This window comes from Aethalodelphis obliquidens, unplaced genomic scaffold, assembly GCF_003676395.1.
Source record: "Aethalodelphis obliquidens isolate GAN/ISIS:26980383/991018 unplaced genomic scaffold, ASM367639v1 scaffold35, whole genome shotgun sequence".
Classification (NCBI taxonomy): domain Eukaryota; kingdom Metazoa; phylum Chordata; class Mammalia; order Artiodactyla; family Delphinidae; genus Aethalodelphis; species Aethalodelphis obliquidens.
This window is the reverse complement of record NW_020837979.1, coordinates 155123-182873: the sequence shown is the minus strand read 5'-3', so window position 1 is coordinate 182873 and position 27751 is coordinate 155123. Positions and strand designations below refer to the sequence as shown.

The 27751-nt window shown below is 47.0% G+C and overlaps 1 protein-coding gene and 1 long non-coding RNA gene across 6 annotated transcripts in view; one reads left to right on the top strand and one right to left on the bottom strand.

The window, feature by feature from the left end:
* LOC113631982 (uncharacterized) overlaps positions 1 to 27751 on the top strand; it is a 41479-nt gene continuing 13728 nt past the window's right edge. For 4 of the 5 annotated variants that reach the window (XR_003437606.1, XR_003437605.1, XR_003437604.1 and 1 more), the window contains exons 1-3: positions 5154 to 8456; positions 10697 to 10837; positions 15022 to 15110. This is a non-coding gene — a long non-coding RNA (uncharacterized LOC113631982). Of the gene's footprint in view, positions 137 to 5153; positions 8457 to 10696; positions 10838 to 15021; positions 15111 to 27751 lie in introns of those variants that run through there. The other variant, XR_003437603.1, reaches the window with a different exon arrangement.
* SEPTIN10 (septin 10) overlaps positions 11484 to 27751 on the bottom strand; it is a 53545-nt gene continuing 37277 nt past the window's right edge. The window contains exons 7-11 of the mRNA XM_027128647.1: positions 27338 to 27434; positions 25832 to 26000; positions 19588 to 19720; positions 14274 to 14461; positions 11484 to 12434 (exon numbers count right to left, since the gene is read on the bottom strand). Of these exons, the coding sequence (XP_026984448.1) occupies positions 12419 to 12434; positions 14274 to 14461; positions 19588 to 19720; positions 25832 to 26000; positions 27338 to 27434 (603 nt within the window). The 3' untranslated portion in view covers positions 11484 to 12418. The remainder of the gene's footprint in view (positions 12435 to 14273; positions 14462 to 19587; positions 19721 to 25831; positions 26001 to 27337; positions 27435 to 27751) is intronic.

The following is a 27751-nucleotide window of genomic DNA, read 5'->3' as shown; positions in this document are numbered from 1 at the left end:
GAGCCCACGCACAGGGACGTTCACGCACGGGCCCACGCACGGCACGTCGGCGCACGGCACGTCGGCGCACGGGTTCCGCCCTCTGACCCGGGAGACGGGGGAGTGCTGCGCTCCACGCCAGTGGATGAAGGAGCAGGTGAGGATGCGGGGGCGGCGCGCGTGTTCTTGTGAGAAGGGGACGTGGAGGAGTGAGCGAGTGTGACGGGGACGGGCACCGGAATGTGCTTCGTGTGTGCGCGGGAGCGGAACCTGGGCAGTGGGCGGGGCGTCTCTGGAGGTCCCTCAGCGCTGCCTCACTGAAACGTAGCCTCACGTCTAAGTCGGATGACCTGTTTGGAGTGAGTCAGAAGCTGAGCAGCCGCCGCCTGTGGCGCGGCTGACAGGGACCCGGGGGCGCCGCGGGGCAGCAGCCTCTGAGCTGGGGGCGGGGCGGGGCGGGGCTGGAAGAGGGAGGGAGAACCCGGAGCCTCCCGCGGCCGCGGTCCCCACCCCAGGCCTGGCCGGGCCTCCGAGGGCCGGCTGGGGCGCGTCCCGGGACGTCGGTGCTCCCGGGCTTCGCGTCGGAAGCTGCGGTCCTGACTCTGGTTTCCGACGCGGCGGCCTCCCACCCTCCGGGCTGGATCGCGGCGGCCCTCGGAGGGTCCAGGGCGCTCTCCCTTGTCGGCCCCCGTGGCCTGAGCGCTGACTTACAGCGGGGAGAGGGGCAGGCTCTGCAGCACGGCCGAGTTATTAGCACCGTGGCACGTCCATGCGCGCCGCTGACTCAGCGCTTTAATGCGCCTCTTAACTATGCATCAGAGCCCTGATAAACGTGAGTCATCCTGGGAATGACTTCGCAGCTGTTCGCCTGCCGCATCGCTGAGGCATGTTTTTTCGGTGAACTCATCAAAGGACCTAGATTTTAATCAAAGGCTTCGGAATCATCTGTGGGGCCAAGTCAAATCCCTGTGAAGCCGAAGGGAGGTCTCTGGTGGCACACCACAGGGCTCTGCCAGTAGAGCACGCTGTAATTTAGGTAAAGGCGGCAGGGCGTGAATATCACATCTGTCAGTTACCCAGAGCCTGGTGGGGCAGGTGGATATGACAGACAGCGGAACCAAGGTCACAGTTTCCTCAAGGGAAGAGATTCGTGCACGACCCGAGTAATTGTAGAATCTTACATACGAAAACCTGCCGTTTATTGTGTTTGACCGACCAGCGCGACCAGGGTTCCTCAAAAGGAGGATGTGACATAAGTAAATGCAGAACTGCCGAGGTGCGCGCGCGGAGGGTCCTGTGAGGCGCTCGCCTGTCGCAGCTGTGGCGCTTGGGGGAGGATTCGTGGTGACACAGCTGCCCCCAGGGATCAGGACTCGGGGGGACTCCCAGGACAAAGGGGCAGGACTGGCAAGGCAGGCGAGCTTCTCCTCAATTATAGACTAGGTCACTTTCCAGGCCTTGGAATTATTGTCTATTAGTACAAACGGTCAAGTTGCATTGGCCAAGTAAAATTGTAAAAAAAGTGCTTTCGATTTTATATTTTTAAAACGCTAGAACTCTTTGTTCAAATGAAATCTTCTGTGGAAGAGTAGCTCGTAAAGCCGATGAAAGCAGGGCTCTCTTTCTTGAAACGGGGCGGGGGCCGGGAAACCCATCTGCGTGGGCGCCCCCCCACAGTCCACGGCCCTTTGTGCGTCTCCCAGGCAAGTGGGAGCTTCTGTGCTCTGTTCCTGTAGCAGCTGACAAGAAGCCGGGGGTCGGGGGCCTGCTGTTCTAATGGCCTCCTGGAGGGTCTCGTCAGGATGGTCAGACTTGGAAACGTGATCCAGAACTGAGATTGCAAAGTTAGGTTTAACAGCTGGGCAACCCCACTCAGCCCTGTCCGTCATACTCAGCAGAGGCCGTGCTCCCGGGACGCCTCAGCATTTGGTTTTGGGTCCAGTCTTAGCGCTGCTCATTTCTCCTCTTTCTCGGTGCCAGGCATGAGGCCACTGTCAGGGGCTTCCCTGTGCAGCCACTTCACAGCCTCGAGGCGGTGGAGACAGGCGTGGCCACCGTCCCTGGGTGGAGGGGAGTTCGCGCCTGCGTCCCACTGGGTCGGCTGCCTTTCTCTCCCTGGATGGGGGGCACTGACAGCTGCCACTTGCCCCGTCCTCCCGCAAAATGCATTTCCCAAACTTCCCTGCAGCCAGCCCAGGCCACGAGTGGGGACCCCCTTTCTTCCCGGCTTTCCGAAAGCTGGGGCGTGGATGTGCCAAAGCCATCTCCGGCCACGAAGACAGGACAACAGAGAAGGAGGGGGGGGGGCTCTGACCAGCCAACCCGTGGTGGATGGCCTGCCCACGGGAGAGAGAAGTAAACGTTTGTCTGTTTAAGCCACCGTCACTGGGAGACTCTTCCTCTTACACCTGTGTTTCTTTTTACCATCTCCACTGGGTTGCCTTCTAACCTGCCGTTCTAGAATGGCCGTCTCTCTGTGGATCACGGATGGAGCACATTGCTGAGTGACCAAAACTGACTTCTGCTATGGACATAATGGAAAAACAGCATTGGATTTACCCTTCCGCCTGACACAACTAGAAAACCAGACAAGACACAGGACATTGGAACACAGGCGCCACAGAACAGTGATTGTCAGGAAGAAGGGGCCCTTTAGTGAGTGTGGGCTGCCATCACAGCCTGGGGGCTTAAACAGCATGTTTCATTTCCCACAGCCCTGGAGGCTGGAAGTCTGAGATCTAGGTGTCAGCAGGGCTGGCTCCTCCCGAGGCCTCTCTCCTTGGGTCCTCACGTGGCTCCCGCTGTGCATCTGTGTCCTGATCTCCTCCTCTTATAAGGACAGCAGTCCTGTTGGATTCGAGCCCACGCATGTGAACTCATTTGCCTTACCTACCTCTTTAAAGGCCCAACACAGAACACGACCGCATGTTTCAGCTGCATCACACAAAATTTTTTGTCTGTTTTTGTGTTCATTAAGTTAAAAATATTTTGTAAATTTGCCTTTTTTTGGAGAGCCTGTAGGGTTTTTTTAAAAGAAGTGTGTTATTTAATTTCTGAGTATTTAGGAATTTCCCAGGTATCTTTCCATTGTTGATTGCTAGTTTAATTCCATTGTGGTCAGAGAACATACTTTATACAATTGCAGCCCTCTTGAATTTCTTGAGGCTGGTTTTATGGTCCAGAATATGTTCTGTGTTGGTGAATGTTCTGTGTACACTTGAAAAGAACGTGTGTCCTGCTGCTGTGGGTGGCTGTGATCTCTGTGTGTCAGTTAGATCAAATTGATTGATAGTGTTGCTTAAGCCTTCTATATCTTTATAGATCTTCTTTGGACTTGTTCTGTCAGTTACAGAGAGAACATAGTTGAAGTTTCCGGTTACAACGGTGGATTTGTCCTTCTAACGTCTGTGGTATCTGCAAGTCTCTTTAGTTCCACCGGTTTTTTGCGTCATGTATTTTGACTCGGTTATTAGGTGCAAACACATGTAAGATGGATGGGTTCTCGTGGTGAATTGGCCCCTTTGTCATTTAGAAATGGCCCCTTTTCTCCCTGGTGCAGTTCCTTGTTCTGAATTGACTTTGTCTTGGTTACGCTGCCACTTTAGCTTTTGTCTCATTCCTATTCTCATATGTTTTTTCTATCCTTTTAGTCTGTCTTCATCTTTAAAGTAGTGTTTCAGATAGCTGTATCTTCCTTGTAAAATCCAACCTGCCAGTCTCTGCCTGTTAACATGGAGTGTTTTGACCATTCACATAATGTGATTGGGTTTCAGTCTACAATTTTGCTCTTTTTTGTCATTTCATCCTTTCATTATTTCTTTTTTCCCCCTCTTTTCCTGACTCCTTTGGATTAATTTAGTACTTTTTATGTTTCCATTTTATTTCCTTTTTTGACTCGAGGCATACTTTGTTTTAAAATTTTGTGATTGATCTAGAGTTTGAAGTATGTGTATTTAGTTGTCATTGATAGTTATCACAATGTTAAAGATACACATTATGCCTCTTCACATATTTTGTGAGCACTTATCATTCGAATACACTGATTCTACCCTCCTCAGCCTTTGTGCCACTGTTTTCATACATTTTACTTCTATGTTTGCGCCGAAAATCTTGGCTCTGTGTGCACCAATGCTGAACAAAAATACAGAGACAGAGTTTTGGAGGAAGGGAAAGAATAGCTTTATTCTTTGCCAGGCAAAGAGGGAACACAGCTGGTCAGGGCCTCAAGAACTGTGCTCCCTTTCGAGAGGGTAGTGAGGAGTTTCATAGTAATGGTTCAAAGAGGGTGTGATCAGCTCGTGGACACTCTTCTGATTGGTTGGCGGTGAGGTAATTGGGAGTCGGCATCATCAACCTTCGGGTTCCAACTGGTCTGGGGTCTCCGTGCTTGTGAGCAGCAGACAGTTAACTTCTACCACCTGGAGGGGGTTTCAGTATCTGCAAAACAGCTCAAAGATATTGTTGTGTGCATCCCTCGAGGGGGAACCAGGACCTGCCCCAAGGCTGCGCTATTGCTTCCTGACTGCTCCTCCCTGGTCTCTGCATCCTCTCGCTTCCCTGATTAGCAACTGTTTGAACCTGCTCGTTGGAACTAAGGGAAGGTCCTGGAGGCTGAATGAAGCCCATTTCCTGTAATCAAGAAATGGATGGGGGACACAGAAAGGCTTTTGTGCCCAGGAGCCCACAGGGCCCTGCTCCTTATCATCTGTTACAGAGGCCCACAATTTATTTTGATTTTGCTTTAAACAGTTGATTATCTTAAAGCAATTTAAAAGAAATTTTTTTATTGGAGTATAGTTGATTTACAGTGTTGTGTTAGTTTCAAGTGTACAGCAAAGTGATTCAGTTACACATACAATTATATCTATTTTTTTCAGATTCTTTCTCCTTATATTACAAAATATTGAGTATAGTTCCCTGTGCTATACAGTAGGTCCTTTTAGGTTATCTGTTTTATATATAGTAGTATAATATTAAAGCAATTTTAAAAAATATATTTATTTATTTTTGGCTGCGTTGGGTCTTCGTTGCTGCGTGCTGGCTTTCTCTAATTGTGGCGAGTGGGGGCTACTCTTCGTTGCGGTGCACGTGCTTCTCATTGCGGTGGCTTCTCTTGTTGTGGAGCACGGGCTCTAGGCTCTCAGGCTCAGTAGTTGTGGCACGCGGGCTTAGTTGCTCTGCGACAGGCGGGATCTTCCAGGACCAGGGCTCGAACCCGTGTCCCCTGCATTGGCAGGTGGATTCTTAACTACTGTGCCACCAGGGAAATCCCAAGGCAATTTTTAAACTGGAGAAAAACAGTCTTTTATGTTATGTGTTTACTCTTTCCAGTTACTTTGTGTAGATTTGAATTTCCTTTAGGTTTCATTTTTCTTCTGCCTGAAGCACTTCCTTTAACATTTTATGTAATCGAAGTGTGCTAGCAGTGGAGTTTTTCAGCTGTTGTTTGTCTTAATGTCTTTATTTTGCCCATATTTTTGAAAGATATTTTCACTGGCATGGAATTCTAGGTTGACTTTTTTTCATTCAGCATTCGAGAAGATATTGTCTCTTGGTTTGCATTGTTCTTGATAAGATGTGTTTGTTCATTGTTAACCTAGTTTCTCTTGTAATCGGGAAGAGCCTTTGTATCCTGTTACCAGTTAATCACTAAAGGGATGCTGCCTATAAGCTTAAATTCTCCATAACGGCCCATCTCTGGGACCCCTGCCTCCCAGGTAATGAGCATTCAGCTAAAATACCTGTGTTTAGCTCCCAGGAAACCTCCTGAGCAGGCCCACCTGTGAATGACAGCAGGAGGGAGAAATTAACACCTCCCCTCCGGAGGCTGCCGGGAACCAGGAAGTGCTTGGCTTTAGTCCCGCCCCTTTTAGTATAAAAGCCTGAATTCTGACTCAGCAAGAGGGTTCTTTGGGCCACGGGCCCGCCGCCTTGCTCTGCTGGCTTTCCGAATAAAGCCGCTATTCTTTGCCCCAGCAGCTCGCCTCTCAGTTTATTGGCCTGTCGTGTGGAGAGCAGGACGAGCTTGGACTGGGTAACACCGTCATTCAGACTCTCTGGAGTCTGCAAGATGTTTCCTTCTATAAGCATCTCGTTTTAAAGCTAGTATTTTTCCCACGTGGAGTAGCACCTTAAACCCTGAGATTAACGACTCGGCAGGGAAATGGGGAATAAAGAGGGTAAATAAGGAATCGGGCGGCCCCGGCAAGCACTCCAGGCACTGCTGCGGAGGCTGGCCGCTTTCTCCTTACGTCGTCTCGCCCGGGCCTGCCAAGCGGCTTCCTGATGCCGGAGGTCAGCGCCCCAGTAGCTGCAGATGCGCTTTCTGGGCACCAGCCTGTGCTGACCTGCCAGGCGCTCATAGCCAAGTGTTGTGGACAAACGGCTTCCCTCTTGCTTGGAAAGACTCGGACGCCAGGGCTCCCCCAGCCGGGCTGGCCTCACCGGGAGGCAGGGCAGCCTCCGACTCCGGCCGCTCTCCTCTGGGCCTCACCCTCCTCCCGGTCCGCTTGGGCAGCAGCACCGCCTACCTGCTCCCCAGAGTTCACACGGGAGCCCGAGGGGTGTCGGAGGGCTCCCAGGAGCCTCAGAAGCCGCCGGAGTGGGCGACCCCAGGAGGAGCAGCTGGACATGGCCCTGCCCTTGACCGTCACGGAGCAGGTGTTTCTGTTTCCTGTCAGGCCGTCTGGGTGCAGTTCTGCCTGAGCAGGGCCAGTGCCCTAGTACTGGGTTTCGTCCCACAGCCCCCTCGGGTCCCACACTGAGTAGCCTTTGTCAGCAGTAAAGGGACACTCATCCTCCAGCAGCTGCATTTTCACTTTGTTTCTCCAGAACTTCGGGGGAGGAAGCTGACCCTCGGGGCAGCCGTCATGAACGTGGAGAAAGGGCACCGAGGACGGTGCCGACCAAGTGAGCCAGGGCAAGGCTTTGAGGGACCAGGCGCTCGGCCTCCCCCCGGGCTCCCGGGTCACCACTCCTGACCTGGAACCACCACCGTTGGGACCTGAGGCCGCCGTGTCAGGGCCGGTGCCCTGGGGTGGTTTACTTGTGCGGTTGTCTCCTCCCGGGGGCCTGGGCAGGAGAACTGGAGGTTTGGGGCCACGCGGCTTTGACCTCATGGGTGACCACGGCTTGCGGTGGCTCCGTCCACACAAGCGATGGTTTCCACAGAGGCAGGAATTTAAGCAAAGGCTGCTTGGGCCTCCCTCACTGAGGCACAGGCCACGTGCAGGCACCTGAGAGTGGGTGGGCCTTGTGGAGGACCTTGACCTTGACCCCAAACCACAGTTAGACAGGCCTGGGGGCAGCAGAGCCTGAGCACAAGCCAGTTAACAAAAGGGCAGTGGTTGAGGCCGGAGGGGGCGGGCGGGACAGAGCCCAGGACACACCTTCCGGAGCTGAGATTCTTTGCTTTTTGCTCAGTGAGACACTCGACACTCGAGCCTGCCCGGTGGCCAACCCCCTTGCATCATCGGTGGGCAGTTGTGCCACGACTCTGTGGACTCCTGATCCCAGTGCTCTGGCCACAGCTGCATGTGGACTCGCTGCATATACAGCCATGTCACCTGTGAGGACTGAGGCCCAGCCTGTCTTTATTTTTTGCCTCCTGAGGGGGCTGCCGGCTCCAGTGACATGTCTAATGGAAGGGGACGATTGTGCCAGCGTTCCTTGCCCCCAACCTTAAAGGTGCTTTCAGTGTTTCATCGTAAGTGTGATGCCTGCGCTGGTTACTGTTTGCAGATACCCTTTATCAAGTTAAGGACGTTTCCTTCTATTTGATATTCTAAGAGTCTTTTGTTTTTTTACATCTCAAAGATGCTAAATTTTAACAGTATTTTATGATTCTACAGGGATGACCATATGATTTTTCTTTTAATATCCATGCTGTGAGTTACACTGATTAATTTTCTAATGTTAAAACGTCTTTGCCTTCCTGGATATGAGGAACTACCTTTTAAAAGATATGTCCCTGGATTCAGTTTGTTAGTAATTTGTTTAGGATTTTTGCATGTTCGTTTATGTATGAGATCAGACTATAATTGTCCTTTCTCAGAATGTCTTTATTAGGCTTTGAAATGAAAGCCATGTTGGCCTTGTAAAATGAATTTGGGATGTTTCTTTTATACATTTTTAGGGAATGTATTTGTTTACTATTGCTGCTGTAACAAATTACCACAAATGTAGTGGCTTTAAACAGTACAAATTTATTTATCTTATGATGTTGGTAGTCAGAACCGGACTAAAATCTAAGTGTCAGGCACAGCTGTGTGCCTCTGGAGCCTCCAGGGGAGAATCCCTGTCTGCCGTTTCCAGCCCCTGGAAGCGCCCACGTTCCAAGGCTTAGGGACTCTTCCGCATCACAACCAGCAGTGCTGCCCCTCCGACCCTGCTTCGCCGGCCACACGTCCCTCCAGCGGGCCCCCCGAGACCACCCAGGACCACCTCCCGGTCTCAGGCCCTCTGCAGCCTGCTGCCAGGTGAGGAAGCACACTCGCCTGACCCGAGGGCGTGGGCATCTCTGGGGTGGCGGCAGTGTCCCACCTACCACGGGAGAGCTGGTCAAATGCCTTTCCTCTTGAGACGCCTGAGAGGATTCGTGGCCCAAACTGTAGGGGGATTTTAATTATAAATTGTCTTTTATTAAGAAATTTTGTATTTCTTATATCAGTAAATTAACTGTCTAAAGTATTTTCTGTTGATACTTCTGTATTTTCTAATTTATCAAAGACACTTTAATGGCCCAGGATCTGTAGTGACACTCTTTTTTCATTCCCCGCTCTTGCCTTTTAACTTTCAGCCTTTAAGAAAAAAGACCGGCTTACTGAGGCTTAATGTACAGAGAGGAAGAGGTTGCTGACGTGGCCACTTGCACGTGCTTTACGAACGTCGGTGGCCACGCAGCCCCCTCACGCCGTGGGTCTGGGGACCTGCGCCAGCCGCCAGATGCCCTCCTGCCTCGGAGGCCAGGCCGCCCCCCAGCAGGGCCGTCTTCTTCCCTAACGCTGCCTTTTGCCGAAAATGTAGCTACACGTCAGCTTTTGGCTCAGTGTACACGATGTACCTTTTCCTATCAGGACAGAAAGCTTTGGCTCACTCTTGTAAAGTGACACAGCTGGTTTTTAAAAACTTCTATCTAGAAAAATTAGAGCATGTGATTACTGATTTATTTGGGTCTAAATCTACCATATTACTAAATGCTTTTTAGCTGTCACACCTGTTTTATTTCCTTTACGTCCTTGCTTCCTTTTGGATTATCATTTATGAGACCAGTTTTCCTTCTGCTGGCTTGAAAGGTACATGTGTTCCAACGCGTACGTGGTCCTTCCTGAGTCTCACGTTACCCGGCTGACGGGACTTTTATCCTCTTCCCAGTTAATGCAAGAACCTCCTCACTGCATGCGTCCCACTCTCCCAACTTAACATGTCCCTGCAGTCTTGAATTTTTGTTCCCTCTGTATTTCTAGCTCGACAGGACATTTTCATGGTTTTACACAACGTATTCCTTTGTGTGTCAGTATTTTTGAAACGTGACCTAGTTATCCTCCTGCACATGCAGTAGGAGGGCTCCTGGCCTGGACTTGAGTCCAAGTCCGCCTGCCCCTGGCCTGGCTTCTCCCCTGCAACACACCTCTCCCTCTGCTCCGTGAGCATCTGGCCTGTGAGTCAGACTTCCGCCTGCTCGCTGGGCTAGGCTTATGAACCCCTTGTCTGTTCCCTGCCTGTCTTCCCGGTCCTCTCTGTTCACTGATCCTCTCCGCCCCCCGGGGGCACAGGCTTCGTCGGGAGCCTGCTGTCCCAAGTATCTGGGTGGCCCTCCTCCCCTCCTGCTTCTGAAGCTGCTTCAGTCCTTCAAGGCCCAGTCACACCCACCCCCTTGCGTCCCTGCGCTCCACGGCCAGGGGCAGGAGCCCTTCTCAGGCCGCTCCACAGGGGCCTCATCAGTTTGTGCTCCCATTTCCTGGCCAAACGGGAAAACGGGGCCTAAAATGAGTTCATCTTCAAAATGGAGATAGTACTCATCCTGGTAGTGCTTGGAAGCTGAAATCATAGTCTGTACGAAAGAACTTACAAATTCAGAGTCGTCGGTACAAAGATTAATGGTTGGCGGTGAAAGGCAATTCTTGTTTTACATGCTTTATGGAAAAAAAATAAAACATGTCTAGCTTTATTTTGTTCCCGGGAAATTTGACTTAAGCGCCAGTGGCTAATACCTCACTCTGTGACCTTGGAGAATTAATAAGCTTCATTAGGAGAAGCTGAGCGTTATCCAGGCGGATCTCACTGTATTTGCATATCCTGTGCTGATCGGCGCCATTTTTCCAACAGCATTTGCTCACTTCGTGTCTGTGTCACAGTACTTCAAACTGTACACAGTACTTCAAACTGCCTCATCATTATATTCGTTACGGTGATCTGTGATCGGTGATCTTAATGTTACTACCACGGCTTGCTGCTCGCTGAAGGCTTGGGATGGTTAGCCTTTTTTTTAGCAATTATTAACTAAGGTATGTGCACTGTTCTTTAGACATAAGCTGTCGCACACCTGACAGACTAAAGCACAGTGTAAACATAACCTTTATATGCACGGGGAAGCCAACATTCACGTGACTGACTTTATTTCGATACTCGCTTCATTGGGTGGTCTGGACCCGAGCCCGCACTATCTCCGAGGTCCGCCTGGACTGTAATTGTTTAAAAACATTTTTGTTCTTTGCAGTGCAACTCTTCTAAAATACAATCTTATGTGGAATCCCAGATACACGAAGTGAATTCAGGATTCACACTGTGGGCGTGCACGTCACAGCAGAGTCACTAGCAGCCCAAGGTGACGGCCCTTCTGTTCAGCTCCGGGTCTGAGGTAGGTTTCCGTGACCTTTTCAACTAGGAACTGAATAACTGTTTTAACATGCCAGCAACCACTCTGGCATTTAAAAGTAACTTTATGAAAGTTCAGGATAGCTGTTTATACACAGCTTGATGTAACAGGCTACGAACAACCACCACTCGCAGCACATCACGGAGCTTGCCGCGAAGCTCCTGGGCTAAGGCTCAGCGCTGCAGCACTGACCGGGCTTGGGAAGCCAGGCTACCTGCCCTCAGGGGCTCACCGACTCTCCCGCTCCCACCTTCCAGAGGCTGGGCATTACTGATCCTGAGAAGAAAGTGCAGAGCTTTCTCTGTGATGCTTGTAACTTACTTTACTAAACTGCAGAAATGCAAAAATGGAATTTAAAGTGTTGGTCCAGATAAGCTGTGCTACAAAATGAAAGGTTTTATTTGCAACTTAATGCAAATTCATGAAAAAAATACACTGCTCAGAATCTGACATGGGCTAAGTAAAACATTCTGTTATCTGAAAAATACTGCTAATATACCTCTGTCTTAAAATAATTCAAACATATAATTAAATTCTCAAACATATTATTCTCAAACATATAATTAAATAGTTCTGGTAAGATGTTTAAGATCATGGTTTGCAAAAAGAAGAGTTACAGTAATTTAAATGCAGTTTAGTGAAGATGTAGATACATTTTATTTGTCAGGTGTAAATATCAGTTTCATTTAGAATATTCAAGTACAAAAAATGAAAACTTATGACTGTTAAGAAAAAGTTAGAAGCCATTAAATCGTTCTGCAAATACTGAGGCACTGAATTCAAATATCCTTTACAGTACGAATTATCTAAATTTTTATCTTTAATATTCAGATGTTCATAGTAACTTTTTTAAGAAATATTTTTAATAAGATGATTCAACTTTATTATTTATTTTCCCTGGAAGACAGTTTGCAACAAGTATGTAATACAGACTCATGCAAACAGTGTGAAGACACCCAGTTCCAAAGGTACTTATCACCAGAAGAGGGCTTATTTACCTGAGTGTTTCTGCTTTAAACATGTTGTTTCATCACAACAACCCGTGGACCACAACACTGAAGCACATATTATGTAATTTGATGCAAAAGCTTACGATCATGTTACCAATTGGATAATTGTATGAAAAATTTTAAAGTTCTATAGAACTATTGAGCTTAGAGTTTCAGGTACATAATACGTTTTAAAACATATTCCCAAAAGTTTACACAAAAGGTTCATCTTGGAATATGTATGCAATCAGAGCCGCAATATAAACGAGTCCTGTACTTTCAAAGGCACCGACACTCTTGTCACAGCAAAGTGACAGCAAGCACTGGGCAGCAGGAGAAATGATCTCGGTTCATCACAAACCAACAACTTAAACTTCTAACAGTGCGTGAGTAACGTCATCCAGTCTGGCTTATGTACTGACCTCATACTTCAACTGTGGCCTTTTGCCAGATATAGAGTAAGTGATACAGCGTAAGTGATACAGCAAATAAAAACAGCAAGAAAATCAAAGCATACTTCTCACAGTTTAATAACTTTGCTTGTGATGATCTTCTGTGATGAGGAACCTTTGTTTTACATAAAACTGGAGCTGGAAAGAGAAAAAAAACCTTTTGATTGGTACAACAGAAAACCATATAGGAATAAAAATCACTGGTTTTACAAAGCTTTTACAGAAAGAGCAGATGTACATCGAGGATATGATAGGATATCTAGCCATGGGACTCTGGAAAAGAAAAGAAAAAACAAACACCAAAATTTCTTGAGGGGAAATTTTTCTGAGCTCTCAAACTATGGGCTTGGCCCTGATTTTGCAAACAGCAGCCCATACCTTACTTCCACAAGGTGATTGTAAATGGTTTTTCGCGTATGGAATAAAGTCAGGGGAGTCCAAATCTAGTAACACTGGACTAAGTTGAGATGATGAGGTGAAAGACCCCTCAGCTTTAATTCGAGGCACACCGAAAACAAGTTATAAATTCTGTTTATACACTTCGGTCCTATGGATCCGAGGGTTCCACATCTGAGGATTCACCTGACTGAGGATCGAAAATACAATATTTGGGAAAAAATAACAGAAAGTTCCAAAAAACAAAACTTGAATTTGCCACTTGCTGGCAACTATATACCTAGCATTTCCATTCTATTTACGTTGTATTAGGTGTTGTAAGTAATCTGTAGATGATTTAAAGTGTACAGGAAAATGTGCATAGGTTCTTTGCGAAAATTGTGCCATTGGATATGAGGGACTTGAGCATCTGTGGATTTTGGTGTCCTCGGGGCATCCTGGAACCAGTCCCCCCGACAAAGATGACGAGGGTGGTTAACCTTTTGAAATTCAGTGTATTCATTTTTTCTAGGCTCTGGGGGTGGATACATCAACGGACAAAACAGAGATCCACTCCCTGGAAGAGCTTATGTGAAAAGATCATACATGAGAATTCCTTCTTCCCCAAAACCATAAAATCCAGAGGCCAATTAAATGCACCCAAAACCGTGTGGATTTACTTCTCCATAGTTCAAAAATGGAAAGCTATCATCATGGGCGATGTTATGTTCTCCTACCTTTTTGAAGGTGACTTACAATATTCTGAAAATACCAGTCTGAAATATGATGTGGTCATAAACCTGAGGGCTGCCCTTTGGGGCACGGGAGAACCTGAGCTCCCCACGTGGAGGGGGCTGGGTGCTCAACAGAGCGAGCAAACAAGCAAAGTGATGAGGACATTTAAGCGGGAGAAATAAATGAAAAAAAGGAAGAAAAAAACCCTTATTTTCTAAGACTTTGGTTACGTTGTCTTTAACACATACCCCAGACCTACAAGCCTTGGGACCATCCCCCACCTGCTACCAAGGCCGCCCCGATGCACGGGGGCCCTCTCTACCTTCCTCTGCATCTTTACGTCCACCACTCGTTTCACAAGCTCTGACATCAAAGCACAGGAGTTCCAATCGATAGCCTGGTTCCCTTATTAAAATAAGAATTCTCATAAAATCATTATCAGAATTTGTTTTAAAAAAGTAAACCTAAGAATTACTTTTTTTAATCAACTATTATGTCTATGATTCCCCCCAATATACAGCCTCTGTCAGGCATGAAATGTGACATAACTAACGGGGGGAGGGGTGGTCAGCAGTTACTAGACGTGCCCTGGAGCAGCCAGTGTCCCAAGGTCGCTGACCCTTACGTGTTGTAGATTTCTATTTCGTTCGTTCATTCACTTCAGACTTTCACTCAAGGATGCACAGAGCACGGAAGACGTGCCAGGTGCCCTTCTAGCTGCTGGGGAATCAGCACAGCAAGAGGGACAAGCTCTCTGCTCTCAAGGAACTGATGCTTTAGCTGCAGGAGCAGATGGGAGTAAGGAGACAGGGTGAAGCGCCCTGAAGGTCGGGGCAGTGAGACAGGCGCGGGGTGGGGGGCGCTTACTTCTTGCGGTCCTTGTCCTTCCGCACGTTACCACCCGGGGTCATAAAGGGCTGGCTTTGGTATATCTCGGAGGTAGCTTTCTTCTTAGAGAAGGCGATTATTTCTTCTTCCAGAAGTCTTCTCTTCTCCTCAAGCCTCAGCTTCTCCTCTTGGTGTACTCTCTTAAGGTGCTCAAACTTGGCCTGGAGCTGTGAAGTGAAGTACGGTTCCCGCTGAGGGACGTGCTGGGGCAGCCCATGCCCCGGCACCTCCCCACTGCAGTCCTGCTCACGCGGCCTGCACAGTGACATGTGGAATTGCTCTAACTTTAACTCTGAATGAGCTGCCATGCAAAAAACGCATGAACAAAACATAAAAACAGCCTCATGCACAAACCTCAGTTTTTTAAACGTTTGACCTCTTAGAGTTTTTCTTTTGCTCTACATTTTCCCCACAAAGCCTCTTCAAATAAAGTTTCAAAAATCCATTCTTAATAAAAGTGAGGGACAAATTACAAAAGCAAGTTATCAAAAAGAGGGAAAAAAGCCCTTATTTTCCAAATAAATTTACTACGTGGTAGTGAAATAGCTGTTGACTATACTGGTGAACCTGTTTGGAAAGCAAGTGTCAATTTAAATCAAGAACCTTAAAATCTGTTATGTTTCCCCCACGGTCATTCACCTTCTTGAAATCTAAACTAAATCAAAAAGTCCTGAATTTAGATTAAAGTTTTATACATAAAAATACAGTTGACCCTTGAACCTTGCAGGGTTGAAGACGCCAAACCCCGCTGGTTGAAGATTCGCGTGTGTCACAGCTCCGTAAGCACAGATGCACCGGTGCAGTCCTGTGGAATCGGTGAGTGAGAAACATCCACGTATAAATGGGCCCGTGCAGCTCAAACCCAGGTGGTTCAAGGGTCAGCTGCACTGGCTGGGTTTACACCATAATTGGGAAAATATGCCTGTGTCTCTAAGAGAGAGAACATTTTAAAATTCACTTATGCTAAATACACTCGGTGCAGTCATTAAAATGAGTTTTGCCAAAGTTTGTAACAGTACAACATGAGAATTCCCTGGTTTGACTGTTGTTTATCTGAAAAAAGATCTAGAGACTTCAGCAGGTTCCTTACGAATCAGCTGTGGTGCCAGGAACACAAGCACAACATCTAGAATCTGCATCAAAAAATAGCTTTGTTTTTGGTTCTCTGGTCTGGTTAGATAAATTTTCAATTAGTATTTTCAGTTCTGGGCAGCAACCTAACATTTATACAAAAAGTAGGACTTGGTTTCCAGAAAAGATGGCTTATGATCACTGAGGAAATTCATCAGAGGCTGAGGGCAGAGAGCTACGCTGCTTCCTAATAAAAATCAGATGTTCCAGATACGGAGCGGGCTGGCGAGTGAACCGGCAACCCTGATGGCAGAGTTTACAGGATAGGGTTGAAACAGATGAAGTAAGGCCCGAAGATTCTCTTATTCCTGAGGATGTCATTTCCAGAGGGATCAGTTCCTTAGTATTTGCTTATGTAAGTGGTTCCTTATAAAGGAAGGAAGCATGTTCTTTATAAAAAGAAACATAAATCGGTGGTATGAATACACAGACTGGCAGCTCTCTGAGCATGCTTGCACTCCGTGGATTTGGGAGAGGAGCGGGGCAGCTGGCGGGTGACGCCTGGAAAGAGAGGCCACAGGGCAGATTTACGTTATGTGAACAGAGATACATCTCTGACAGACACTTAAACGGAGGGTGCACACTTTATATCCTTAAATATCCTGAAAGGTTATGGAGTACTTCATATATCATTTATGAGGTTGACTAAAAATTCCAGGAAAACTATGAAGAGAAAAACGTCTTAGAAAGGGGTCAGGGGGCATGTGACTTATTCACATTCTGTGGAGTTCATGGCTTTCGTCAGTGACAGTCTCCTCCACCTGCAGGAAGCGCTTGCTCACAGCTCCAATATTCACTACAAGGCCTTCAACTCAGACACATTTTCAAGTTCTTCTGTGCTGTTAAACTACTCACGGATGCTCTGAAGCCTCTATGGCCAATGTGGTACGCTGCTGTCTCTTGTAAACCTGCTTCTAAGGACACTATACATGCTGTTGCTCAGTGATCCTTTTTAAAGTATCCATTTTAAAAAGTGAATACCAGAGACAACATTCCTCTCTTGCCAAACTAGTCAGTGTCTTTGACCTCTGTACTTGGCTGGAGACCCCGGAAGTGTCACTGACAAGCACCCAGCGCTGCGGCTCAGCTGCACTGAGTGCAAACCTCGCTGCTCATCCTGGACTCCCCACGTCCAGGTTCTAGTGCAGCTGTACTTGTTTACTGAAAATTATCTAGAATACTTTTAGAAACAGGAGAGGCATAAATACTAAGTGAACAACTAACCAAAAAACAGACTTGCCTATAAAATTCAGAAGTAGTAACATTTTAATGTTGGTCATGCACTTCACCTGAGGGATAAATATAAAGTGCACTTTTTCTTGTGGTGGGGAAGGGCTGTGCATCCAGGATGATGTTAACAAAGATGCCATTCAAACAGTATCCTGACATGATATCTGTCCTGTGCATCTGCCTACTCTAGTTACCTGACGCTCACTGCATTTTCAGCTAACTCTGTACTATACATGAAAATCCGCCAAATTCATACAAAAGGTGAATTGCCAAGGATATTTTAATAACAAGGCCATCTAATACAGACCTAAGTAACCTTTTGGGTTACCTGCCAGTATCTTATTGATGTAACTAGCTTTGAATGTCCCACTTTGCCCAGTAGAGACCTGGTTTACACCTACCTATTGTCCAGTGTAACTACTAAAAAGCCTCCTTTCCCTCTAAAACTGCACTTACACTGACGGTAGATTATATGGCCCTCCTTGGTCCTTCAATTGATGGCTCTTTTTTAAATTTTTTTTAAAATTTTTGGCTGTGTTGGGTCTTTGTGGCCTTGTGCAGGCTTCCTCTAGTTGCGGTGAGTGGGGGCTACTCTTCATTGCGGTGCACAGGCTTCTCATTGTGGTGGCTTTTCTTGTTGCGGAGCACGGGCTCTAGGCCTGCGGGCTTCAGTAGTTGTGGCTTGTGGGCTCTAGAGCACGGGCTCAGTAATTGTGGCTCGCGGGTTCTAGAGTGCAGGCTCAGTAGTTGTGACACATGGGCTTAATTGCTCCGTGGCATGTGGGATCTTCCTGGACCAGGGCTCGAACTTGTGTCCTCTGCATTGGCAGGTGGATTCTTAACCACTGCGCCACCAGGGAAGTCCTAACTGATGGCTCTTGAGTTATGCGAGTGAAGATGACCCCCAGATGCCCTGCACCAGACCTGACTCTAACGTACCAGCCTTGCAGGATGAAACTGGTCATGAGGGAACTTACTAATATTATTGTAATATTAATGAAACAGGCCAGTAATCTGCTTCTAAACCTATATAATTAAAAGTTTAGAACTCTTGTGACAACTTGGTTTAAACTAACTAACTTCATTAGTTTTAATATAATATTCTTAACACGAAACCGCTTGAATCACAAAAATAAACATCTATGAAGCACCTACTGACAAATAATACTTCTCTTTTTCTTTCAACCATTTGGTCACTCTGAATTTTCAATTTCCTTTTAAACAATATGCATTTAAGCAAATTATTCTTATGTGGGGTTTGAAAAATTAAAATTCAACTATAAACCACTTCTACATCTTCTCTCCTCACTGGAGAAACTGAGAACCATGATGTATGAGAGAGAAACTCTTAAAAGAGAAGCATCTACTAATCAAAAGAAAAATCAGCACCCTATTTCCTACTCATCACAACTCCTTCCTCAATATTTGTATTTAAAAATAACTCCAGGGACTTCCCTGGTGGTCCAGTGGTTAAAAATCTGCCTTCCAATGCAGGGAACGCGGGTTCTATCCCTGGTCGGGGAACTAAGAACCCACATGGCGTGGGGCAACTAAGCCTGCATGCCACAACTACTGAGCTCGTGTGCCACAACTAGAGAGGAGCCCATGCATGCACCGCAACGAAAGATTCTGCGTGCCACAGCTAAGACCCGACACAGCCAATAAATAAATAAATAAATAAATATTTTTAAATAAATAAAAATAACTCCAAACTAGGAACTGTTTTCAAATAAGAGATTGAACAAAACAGAACACCCAAATGCAATATGAGACCTAAGATTGAATTCTGGTTCAAAAACAAAAAATCACCGAACAGAAAGCAACAATAAAAGACAATCTTGGGACGAGTGGGGAAATTTGATTGTGCACTGGGGATTAGGAGAGTCTGTGGCATGCTATTCCTGTTCTTAGGTGTAGTACTGGTACTGTGGTTATGGAGGAAAATGCACCTGAGCTTCACAGATGCATGAAAGTGCCTGTGATAAAGTGTTGTGATGTCTACAACCAGCTTTCAGACGACCAGGGAAACACACACACTAAAGACAGCAAAACGTCTATCCTAAGTCTAGGTGTGGGGAGGGACACAGGTACCCCGTACTTTCACTTTCCCATTGTTTGAACTTTTTCAAAATAAAGATCAAAATTCAAATTATAAACAAGATAGATTATTTTACAAAACCACTTACTACAGAGTTTATTGAAATAGCAAGTACTATAAGGGTACTTAAAATAATAAATTTGTAGCATTAAATTACTTTACAAATAACTCTTCAGGAACTCTTACATCGCAAGTTCATTTGTATTAACATTTCTGTCTTCTCTTAGAGATTCCTTTTTGCAGCTCATCCTTTTTGACCCTCATCTTAAATGTGGCCATTTATTTAAAAGCAGCCATTACAGTAAAGTCTACAGAAAATACCTTAACTCAAGTAAAACTAAAACTGATCCTTGGAGAACCAGAAGCAAACCAAACTCACTGCGGATGGTTTTGCGCCCAGGCTGCCCAGACCACCCACCTCCAGGAAGCCTGACTTCAAACTCAAAGGCTAGTTAACAGCTCTCAGAGTCACCTACTTCAAACAACAATCCCAAGGACTCAAAACTCTCAGAAAAGGCTTCATCAAGCCACAGCTAAAACACTTCTGGCTCCTGGTTAAGGTATTTAAAATGCTTCTTAGTAACCTAGTTCTTTACAAGTCCTCGATAAACCACTTCTAATGGAAGATACCTTGTTCAAAAAGGCAAAAATTTTTGTTTCCAGCCTATGCTTTTTTTTGGAAGTCTGCATCCAAAGAGTATGTGTTAAAATACAACAGCTGCTTTTTAAGGAACAACTAGTTTTCAAAACCATCTCGGAATTCTTGAGATAATTATCCCCAGGTTAACAGGACACCCCAAATAAGTGCACATCCCAACAAACCAGCGCACTTGCCTCTCTCTCAGCTTCTTTCAATACGGCTTCTTTCTCCTTCACACGCTGCACAAACAACTGCTTCATTTCTTCCTCCTTCCTCTGACGTTCACCATAAAATTCGTGTCTTTTGGCTTCGTAGGTCTCCTGAAGACTGAAAAATTATTTATGGTACTCTCATATTAGCGAGATTACATCACAAACTTGCGAACACTCGGTCCGCGTTAGGCCCCGTGACCATCACAGCACACGTGGCTCCAGGGAGCGCGGATCTGTCTGCGGGTCCCTGCTTTGCCGGTGCTCCCAGAGGTGCTCATCTCACCCCAGATGGATTCCTCCTTCCACCTCTGTTGGTTCCTCCCCTCCCCTCATTGCCACGTCCGATCACCAGGCTCTGCGGGCTCAGCCTAAGACCCCGACATCACATCAGTCCCGTCTTGTTTTGATTTCTGCAGACACCGTGTTCAGCCCAACTTGATCTTTGTGCTTTTCTGCCTTCGCTACTGGAATAATCTCCCAGCTGAGCTCTAGGCTTTTAGTTCCTCTTTCTTTCATTTCGTCCTTCCTGCCACTCCTAAGATTTTTCCACCAAAAACAGACATCTCCTTATCTTTTTCCTCTGCATTAGTTATATTATCTACAGGATAGCAGCACTTAAGAAACGTCACAATCTGGCCCAACAGACCCAATCCCCCTAAGGTTTCAGCTGTACCAACCTAACCTTTGTTCCTAAGACGTGCCACACGTTTCATGCTCCAGCCACTGCCCATTTCCCAGCCCTCCCTCTACTCACAAGTCCTGTCCCTCGCTTCTCCAGTCTCCCCAGCTGGAATCCACTGTTCCTCCCAAGCACTTCCATGGCTCTTTGTTTATACCTCTTCCTGGCACTTACACCCCACCTGCCTCTCTCCCCTAACAGCATCTCCATAACCCAGCTATCCAGTAGAGCCCTCCAGATGTTTCGGTTTCTTCACAGATGTTCACCTAATGATAGAAACTGCAGGGAAGTAGAGCCAGTTTAACCAAGCAGCGCAGGGACTGTCCTGGAACTCCACGGCCAGTGCCTGCCTGTCTTACTCATGGCATTTCAGAAGAACCACAGACCTTATATCCGGCAATGCAGGGCCCTTCCATTTCAGCTCACTTGGAGAATATCCCCAAGGTTTAACAGGGAACACAGATTCACTTTCCAGCTGTGTCACAGTTAGAAATTTCTATTACTTATAAAAATATAGCTAAATAGATTTAAAATGTGATGAAATTCAGGAATTTTACTAATCTTATAACTGGAGAAATCTTTCATGGCTAGAACTGTATAAATTTAAGGAAAAACAAAGGAAGAAATGTTACACCATAGCACTTACAGCTGAGCATGAGTGTGTGGTACTCAGAGCATGTATTCCAAGGAGGAACAATCCTACACATTGTCTTTAAGAGCAAAGTTCATAAATGTACGGAATGCCCTAGGTAACCACATAAATGCCTCTAATCTCGAGGCATTTTACTTTTTATAAGGTTTTTTGTTTTTCTGTGTTTGTTTTGGTCTTATTTTAAAGAAGCCTCTAAATCGATCAGGTCACCTTCGCCCACGTTTCACTGGTCCTACACTGGACTGATAGCCTTTAGTGGCAAACTTAGTTTAAATAATGTATTTAAATCATGTCAAATCAAAGTTTTAAAAAGTTCTCACTAATTTACTTACACAAGCACTTGAGTTGTTCAGGAGGAAAATCAAGCCACCTGGCAAAGAGAAAAGACCAAACACTTGCGGAATAGCTGCTACCAGCAGGGACTGGTCTGGACTCACTAATTCCCGCAGCGCCATGAAGAACAAAGCACTAACACTGTCCTTCAGGTAAGAAGACGACGCTCGGAGAGGTAAAGTCACCTGCACAGAGGGACAGAGTTAGCAAGTACAAAGCTGGGGCTGGAACTTGATCAGACGTGCTCCAAAGCCTGTAACCCTAACCAGCATAAATCCCACCTACAGTGATGCCTCAGCAAGAGGTAAAGAGGAAACACTGGTCCCGCGTGTTCTGCATCCATCACACACGCCCACTGTGACAGGTAAACTCACAGAGCCAACTGCAAGGAAAGAGACCGCACTGTCTTTCAAAAGGTGGTAATGAAACTCTGAGAGGGCCTGCAAGGAGTGGCTGTGAAACTAATGCAACCACTGTTGACTGCCATGGATCTGAGAATGAAAAAGAGCTCTCCTGCTGCCGTGATAGTTAATGCAGCATCCTACCCTAGTTGCAAACGTCACTGATTGAAGGCAGAGCTGAAAATGAAAGAGGAAGAAAATGCATCCTTGATTGCTCGTGCCCATCAGGAAAACCGCTGCGTCCCCCTCACTCAGGACCTCCCTGAGCTCCAGGTGCAGCTCTCACAGGCCTGATGAGCGCCCACCACAGACCAAGTGCAGAAAGACACAAAGGTTATGACACAAAAAATTATGCCAAACACTTAAGAAACTCTAAAATACCACACAAATCTCCCTTCCAGACTCTGAGGGCCCAGAGCACTTCAGTGATGGTAAACGAGACTGGTTTTGTTCATCTAAAATAACTTGGGGATTTGAGGTTGATAAAAGCATGTTTCATGAAGTTTAAATAAGTAAACATCAGTTAATTAAGACTACAGGGGTACACATAATGCCGACCCCCTGGACCTCATGACAAGCATGAGATGGGTGTGGGTACGTGGGGACACAAACCATGACTCAGCACAACCGTTCAAGTGAAACAGAGATGGAGACACTGCGGGGCTGCAGAGAGAAAGGCCGGGCCATAAAGAGCAGAGCGCAGCCTAACAGGCTCATGTAACTAACTGTTCTTATTGATAGATACAATACTGAGGGACAGATTTTACGTGCCAACCAAATTATAGTGACTGTTGTTGTACACATCCCAAATTAAATGGGAAGATTCCTAAGAAAACAGAATACAAGTTCTTAAAACCACACTGGTGAAACCTTCCTAGACCTCAGGCTATAAAGAACTACAGGAATTTTATCAAATAATTTATTCACAAATGAGAAAGCACCAAGAGGAGAGAAGATTCTGCTGCGCCTGACCCAAGGAATCCCATCTCATCAGGACTGCAGGCCTGGGCAGAGCAGAGGGCCACCAGCTCCCAGGCAGGTGGGCAGGGCCTCCCTCACACTGAGCTCGAGCCCCCGGCCTTCTTGCTTGTCCTCTGCAAGCAACCTGCAGCCACTGCTCCTGCCCACTCTGTAACCTGGCCTCCACTGAAGAGCCTCCTTTCCCAGTTTTCCATTCTTCACCTGTCCAGTGGGCAGACGCTCCCCAAACTGAGGAAATGCTAAAAAACGGCTGTTCTGAGTGCCCGCCCACCATCTCTCTCTCCTGTTGTATTATTATTCTGGTTACCTTTGGAGAGCTACTTCTTCCCGCGGGATGCATTCTGGTGGGACGGGCAGTCAGGCTCACACCCACCCAGCCAGAACACGGGCACGTGTCCTAAGCTGGGCCTGCTGGACATCCCCCTTCCTGGAAGGAAGGCTGGAAATGGTTTGTTCATGAATGAAACTGGTTTTCTCCCTTCAAATCTGCAAGCCCTGGGCTTCCCTGGTGGCGCAGTGGTTGAGAGTCCGCCTGCCAATGCAGGGGACGCGGGTTCGTGCCCCAGTCCGGGAAGATCCCACATGCCGCGGAGCGGCTGTGCCCGTGAGCCATGGCCGCTGAGCCTGTGCATCCAGAGCCTGTGCTCCGCAGCAGGAGAGGCCACAGCAGTGAGAGGCCTGCGTACCGCCAAAAAAAAAAAAAAAAAAAATCTGCACGCCCTGGCCTGTGCCATCCTTTTTGACTCAGATGGCGTGTTCCTCATTATTGTCAAAGAGCGGTCAAGGGAGCAACTGGACTGTATCACACTGCTGTACTTCCACAGCAAAACCCTCTCACTTTCAACACGGCCACTTCTCCCTTCCTTCTTGAGACCCTCTTCACTTGGCTTCCGCGACACGACCCTGCTGGTTTCCTCCTTCCTCTACCCTAGGCTTCTCAACCGCTTCTGTCTGCTTCTTCTGCTGACACACATTCAACGGACTCAAGGCTGTTTCCAAGGCACCTTTCTTTCCAAATGTACTTCTCTCTCCAGGCATCTCACCCATACGCAGTATTCAATTAACCACCTCTTAGCGTCTGTGACTCTGAAGTTCATCCCTTTGGCCCAGCCCTCTTGTCTCTCCTCTGAGCTCCAGATAAACAGCCAAAGTGCCTACGTGACACTGTCACTTGGATGTTTCAGAGGAAACTCTAAGTCCCCAGGTCCCAGCTGAGCTAACGACCTCCATCCTGCCCCACAGAGCAGCCAGTGCGCCTCCAGAGACACTACCTTGTGAGGGGTACAGCTGCCTGCCGAACTGATCCAGGCCAGCAGAAGTCTTCTTCTGGCATCTTCTGCTCCTTTACCTCGTTGCATCTGAACAGTCACTAAGTTCTTTCACTGTTATCTTCTAGGCGCCTCTCAGACACGCCCAGTTCTGTCCTTGCTGCTGGTACTTAGCTCCTCAGCACCTCTGCACACCCTCCGACCCCTCCCTCACACTGCAGCCAAGAGTGATCTTTTAAGTGCAAATACCGTATTGGTATCACTGCTTCAAACTTTGTGTCTTTCCCCGAGGACAAAGACCAAATCCCCACCAGGCTGCCCTGCTCCTCCGACCTTCTTGCAGAGACTTAAAGGTGCCTTTCTCTCTCTGCCTTCCAGGTCTCTGCATATGTCTCCTCTGTTTTCCCCAGGTAGTAAAAGCTCAGAACAATAAGTGCCTCAAGGAAGCCTTCCCTAATTTTCCAGATTAAATCCAGATGCCCTCCCCCCATGATACACCACCTCTCCTTTCGTGCACATTTCACAACCATAATTCATTGTGCAATTAGTTGTTTGGTTTTGGCCTCCCTCCCCGTGAGAATATAAACCCCATGACAGCCAGGACTAGTCTCATTCAGTATTACCTCACCAGCACTTAGCCTAGAGCACTGCGAACACTAGATGCAGTATTATTCACTGCTGACTCCAAAGTATCATCTCAGCCTTCACTTCTCCCCGAGCTCCAGATTCGTTTATGAAATAACCTCCTCTAAGTCTGCACCTGAAGATTTAATAATCAACTGAAATGTAACATGTCCCAAACTTCTCAGTTACCCACCAGGAAGTCTACCCCTTCCCCTGTCTTGCTCATAACAATGAACATCACCACCGTTCACCCAGGTTCTCAGGTGGAAAACAGTAACTGCAGCTACCACCCTGGCTTCCTCTTTCCTTTACATCCGTATCCAGACCATCAGAGAGTCATGTTGACGTCACCTTCCAGTCCCATGTGGTAGCCATGCTTCTCACCACCTCCGCCACTGCCACGCCAGCACAGGCCCCTGTCTGCTCGTACTTGGATGCCCACAGCAGCCTCCTGCCCGGGCCTCCTCACTCCCCCAGACCCTGATCACCACACAGGGCAAGAGCATCTTCCTCTCTGCACCCACGGTGCACACCTGGCCAGTGACCAGCAGGAAGTGTCTGCTGAAGGGCTGAGTGGGAATTTTCATTTAAATGTGATTCTTCGGCTCCATACCCGGAAACTGCGAACCTGCATTTCTGAGTCCTCCACAGGTGACTGATGACTGAGCCACCAGGCACCTGAATCCCTCTCCTCCAGCACGCAAGGCCGCCCCGCCTGCTGTCACTCAGGATCCGCGTCTCCTTCAGGCACGTGGGGACCCCTCACCACCCACAGACTTGAAAGAGCGAGAAGTGAAGCCTCCTGGGAAACACGAAGGGAAGCCAATGCTAGATGCTTTCTCTTCAGCAGAGAAAATCATCGCTTTACCAGAGCTGGCCCGTAACTAGTGCTTCCTTTACAAGATATTTTCCTAAGTTTAGTCATTCCAAAACTTTCATCAGGATAAAAAACAACAGCTTTGTAGTTAATATGATTCATAGTCCAGGTTTTTAAAATAATAATCAATACTCTTTCACCTTCTTCACATAAATACAAAAATAAAACCAAATAATGAGAGATTTTTCCTTTGGTTACTCACTTCAGCGGATGCTGAAATCCTGGGCTTCTGCCCTGTGTCCTCCCTTCTACTCGAACTCCCTGAGTCGAGTAAGGACAAAGACCTCCGAGGGCGGCACGGAGAGCAGAGTCATTAATCGTAGCAGGTGGCGCCACCTCCCGATGTGGGAGACTCTCTGTCATCCTGGGCAGACGGAGAGGCCCACCCCACCTCCCTCCCTGGCTGCTCACCTGAGCGGCTTGTTCTCTGGGCCCGTGTCTGTGAGGCCCATCTCCTCCAGTTTGCGGCGCCGGTACAGCTCGTAATGCCTCGTGTGCGTCTCATCTCGCAGATCCTCCATGTTCGTACAAATGAGCATCTCCCGGAGCTTGACAAAGTCGCAGTGGTTTTCATTTTCCACTAGCCGGAAAACAGAAAACAGCAACACCGATGTTTAATCCTGACATATAATTAGTATTTGTTCAATGGACGAGTAAATGAAAGCACATTTGAAATAACCCAAACAGCGAAATGATCAGGCTGATTAACAGCTATGGTGGTTTCATACAAGTAACCAAGGAAGCAATTCTTGTATTACACACACCGAATTATAGGCGCTATTGATTAACAGAGGTTTGCTTAAATTTAGTAGCCAAGGATAAACAGGAAATAGGAAAGAAATACATTCTATTCTGTACCATGTGCTCCAATCATTTCACTAGTATTTTGTTAACAGTTTATAAACCATCCTTAGGACGTTTCACATACCGCCTGAAAAGAGTATGTAATATTTTTTCACTAAAACTTCAAGGTGGTAAATTCTGCACACTCGAGAACACCACCTGTGCCTGCTGTAAACATCAAATGCTTGTCACACCATGCCACATTTGTGATTCTGCGTCACATGTGTTACTGTGATCAATAGTTTTAAGTACAATTATTGCCTTTATATTTTCTATACATTAAAAATGTTAAGTTTTGTCAATATTTTCCACTAATTACAAAATTTGTCAACTTAAAAAAAGCAGCACTGGGGCTTCCCTCGTGGCGCAGTGGTTGAGAGTCTGCCTGCCGATGCAGGGGACACGGGTTCGTGCCCCGGTCCGGGAAGATCCCACATGCCGCGGAGCAGCTGGGCCCGTGAGCCATGGCCGCTGAGCCTGCGCGTCCGGAGCCTGTGCTCCGCAATGGGAGAGGCCACAACAGTGAGAGGCCCACGTACCACACACACACACACACACACACACACACACACACAAAGCAGCACTGGGAAACCAGTACCAGCAGGGGTAATCCATTCCCCATTAGTTGGCATCATGAATGAATGAGCCAGTCAAGTGCTAATTACTTACTCATTGTAGAGTTAGACAAATGCTAAAAATTATTACTTGGCTGACTGGTTTGTTTGGGAAATAGTTGGCAATACTTTGATGAGTAAAAATATATAAATTTACAAAGTGGTTTATTGTGTCACAGAATTATCTAGTACTTAGTTTACGTACTATGTTTAAACAATACTATTTACGCTCAAATTTTGTTCAAAGTACCCGACCAGTGACTCCCACCTTCTGAACGTCCCGGTGCACCTGGGCAGGTAACGTGATCTAAGACAGAAAGTAGGGAGGCTGTGCCTTGCGCCTCTGCAGACGTGGCTAAAACAGAACAGAACCAACCCTTCTGACAGCCACTCCTAGAACACATTAAATTCAACTTTCAGGCTGTCAGGCAGCGCACATATCCTCGTTTATCTCCTTTACCTTGTACGATGCCCCAAGGGTACTGGCGAGCTTTGACCATCTTATTTCCAACTTTCACCTCATCCATACTTCCTACCACAGCAAACGGCAAGTGTCCCTGGAAAGGAGCCAGGACATCAATCACATCTCATACCAGTAAAAACAGAGAAGAGAAAATTTACTAAATAACAAATGTGTCAAAGCCAAAAGATCTGCTGTGCCTCAGCTTTTAAAATGTGCCCCGTGAGTATGTGTTCACAGCTGTCCACGTGTACGCCAACTGTTCTACAGAGTCATCTTCAGGCCCCAGAGAGAGAATTATCTACTGAGCATGCCCCACATGTATTCCTATTTTGCTGCAAGAATACAAAAACAGAATTCTAGCACAGGTATCATTTCCCTCATTATTATCTTGGTCCTAAAAGACAAAGATAA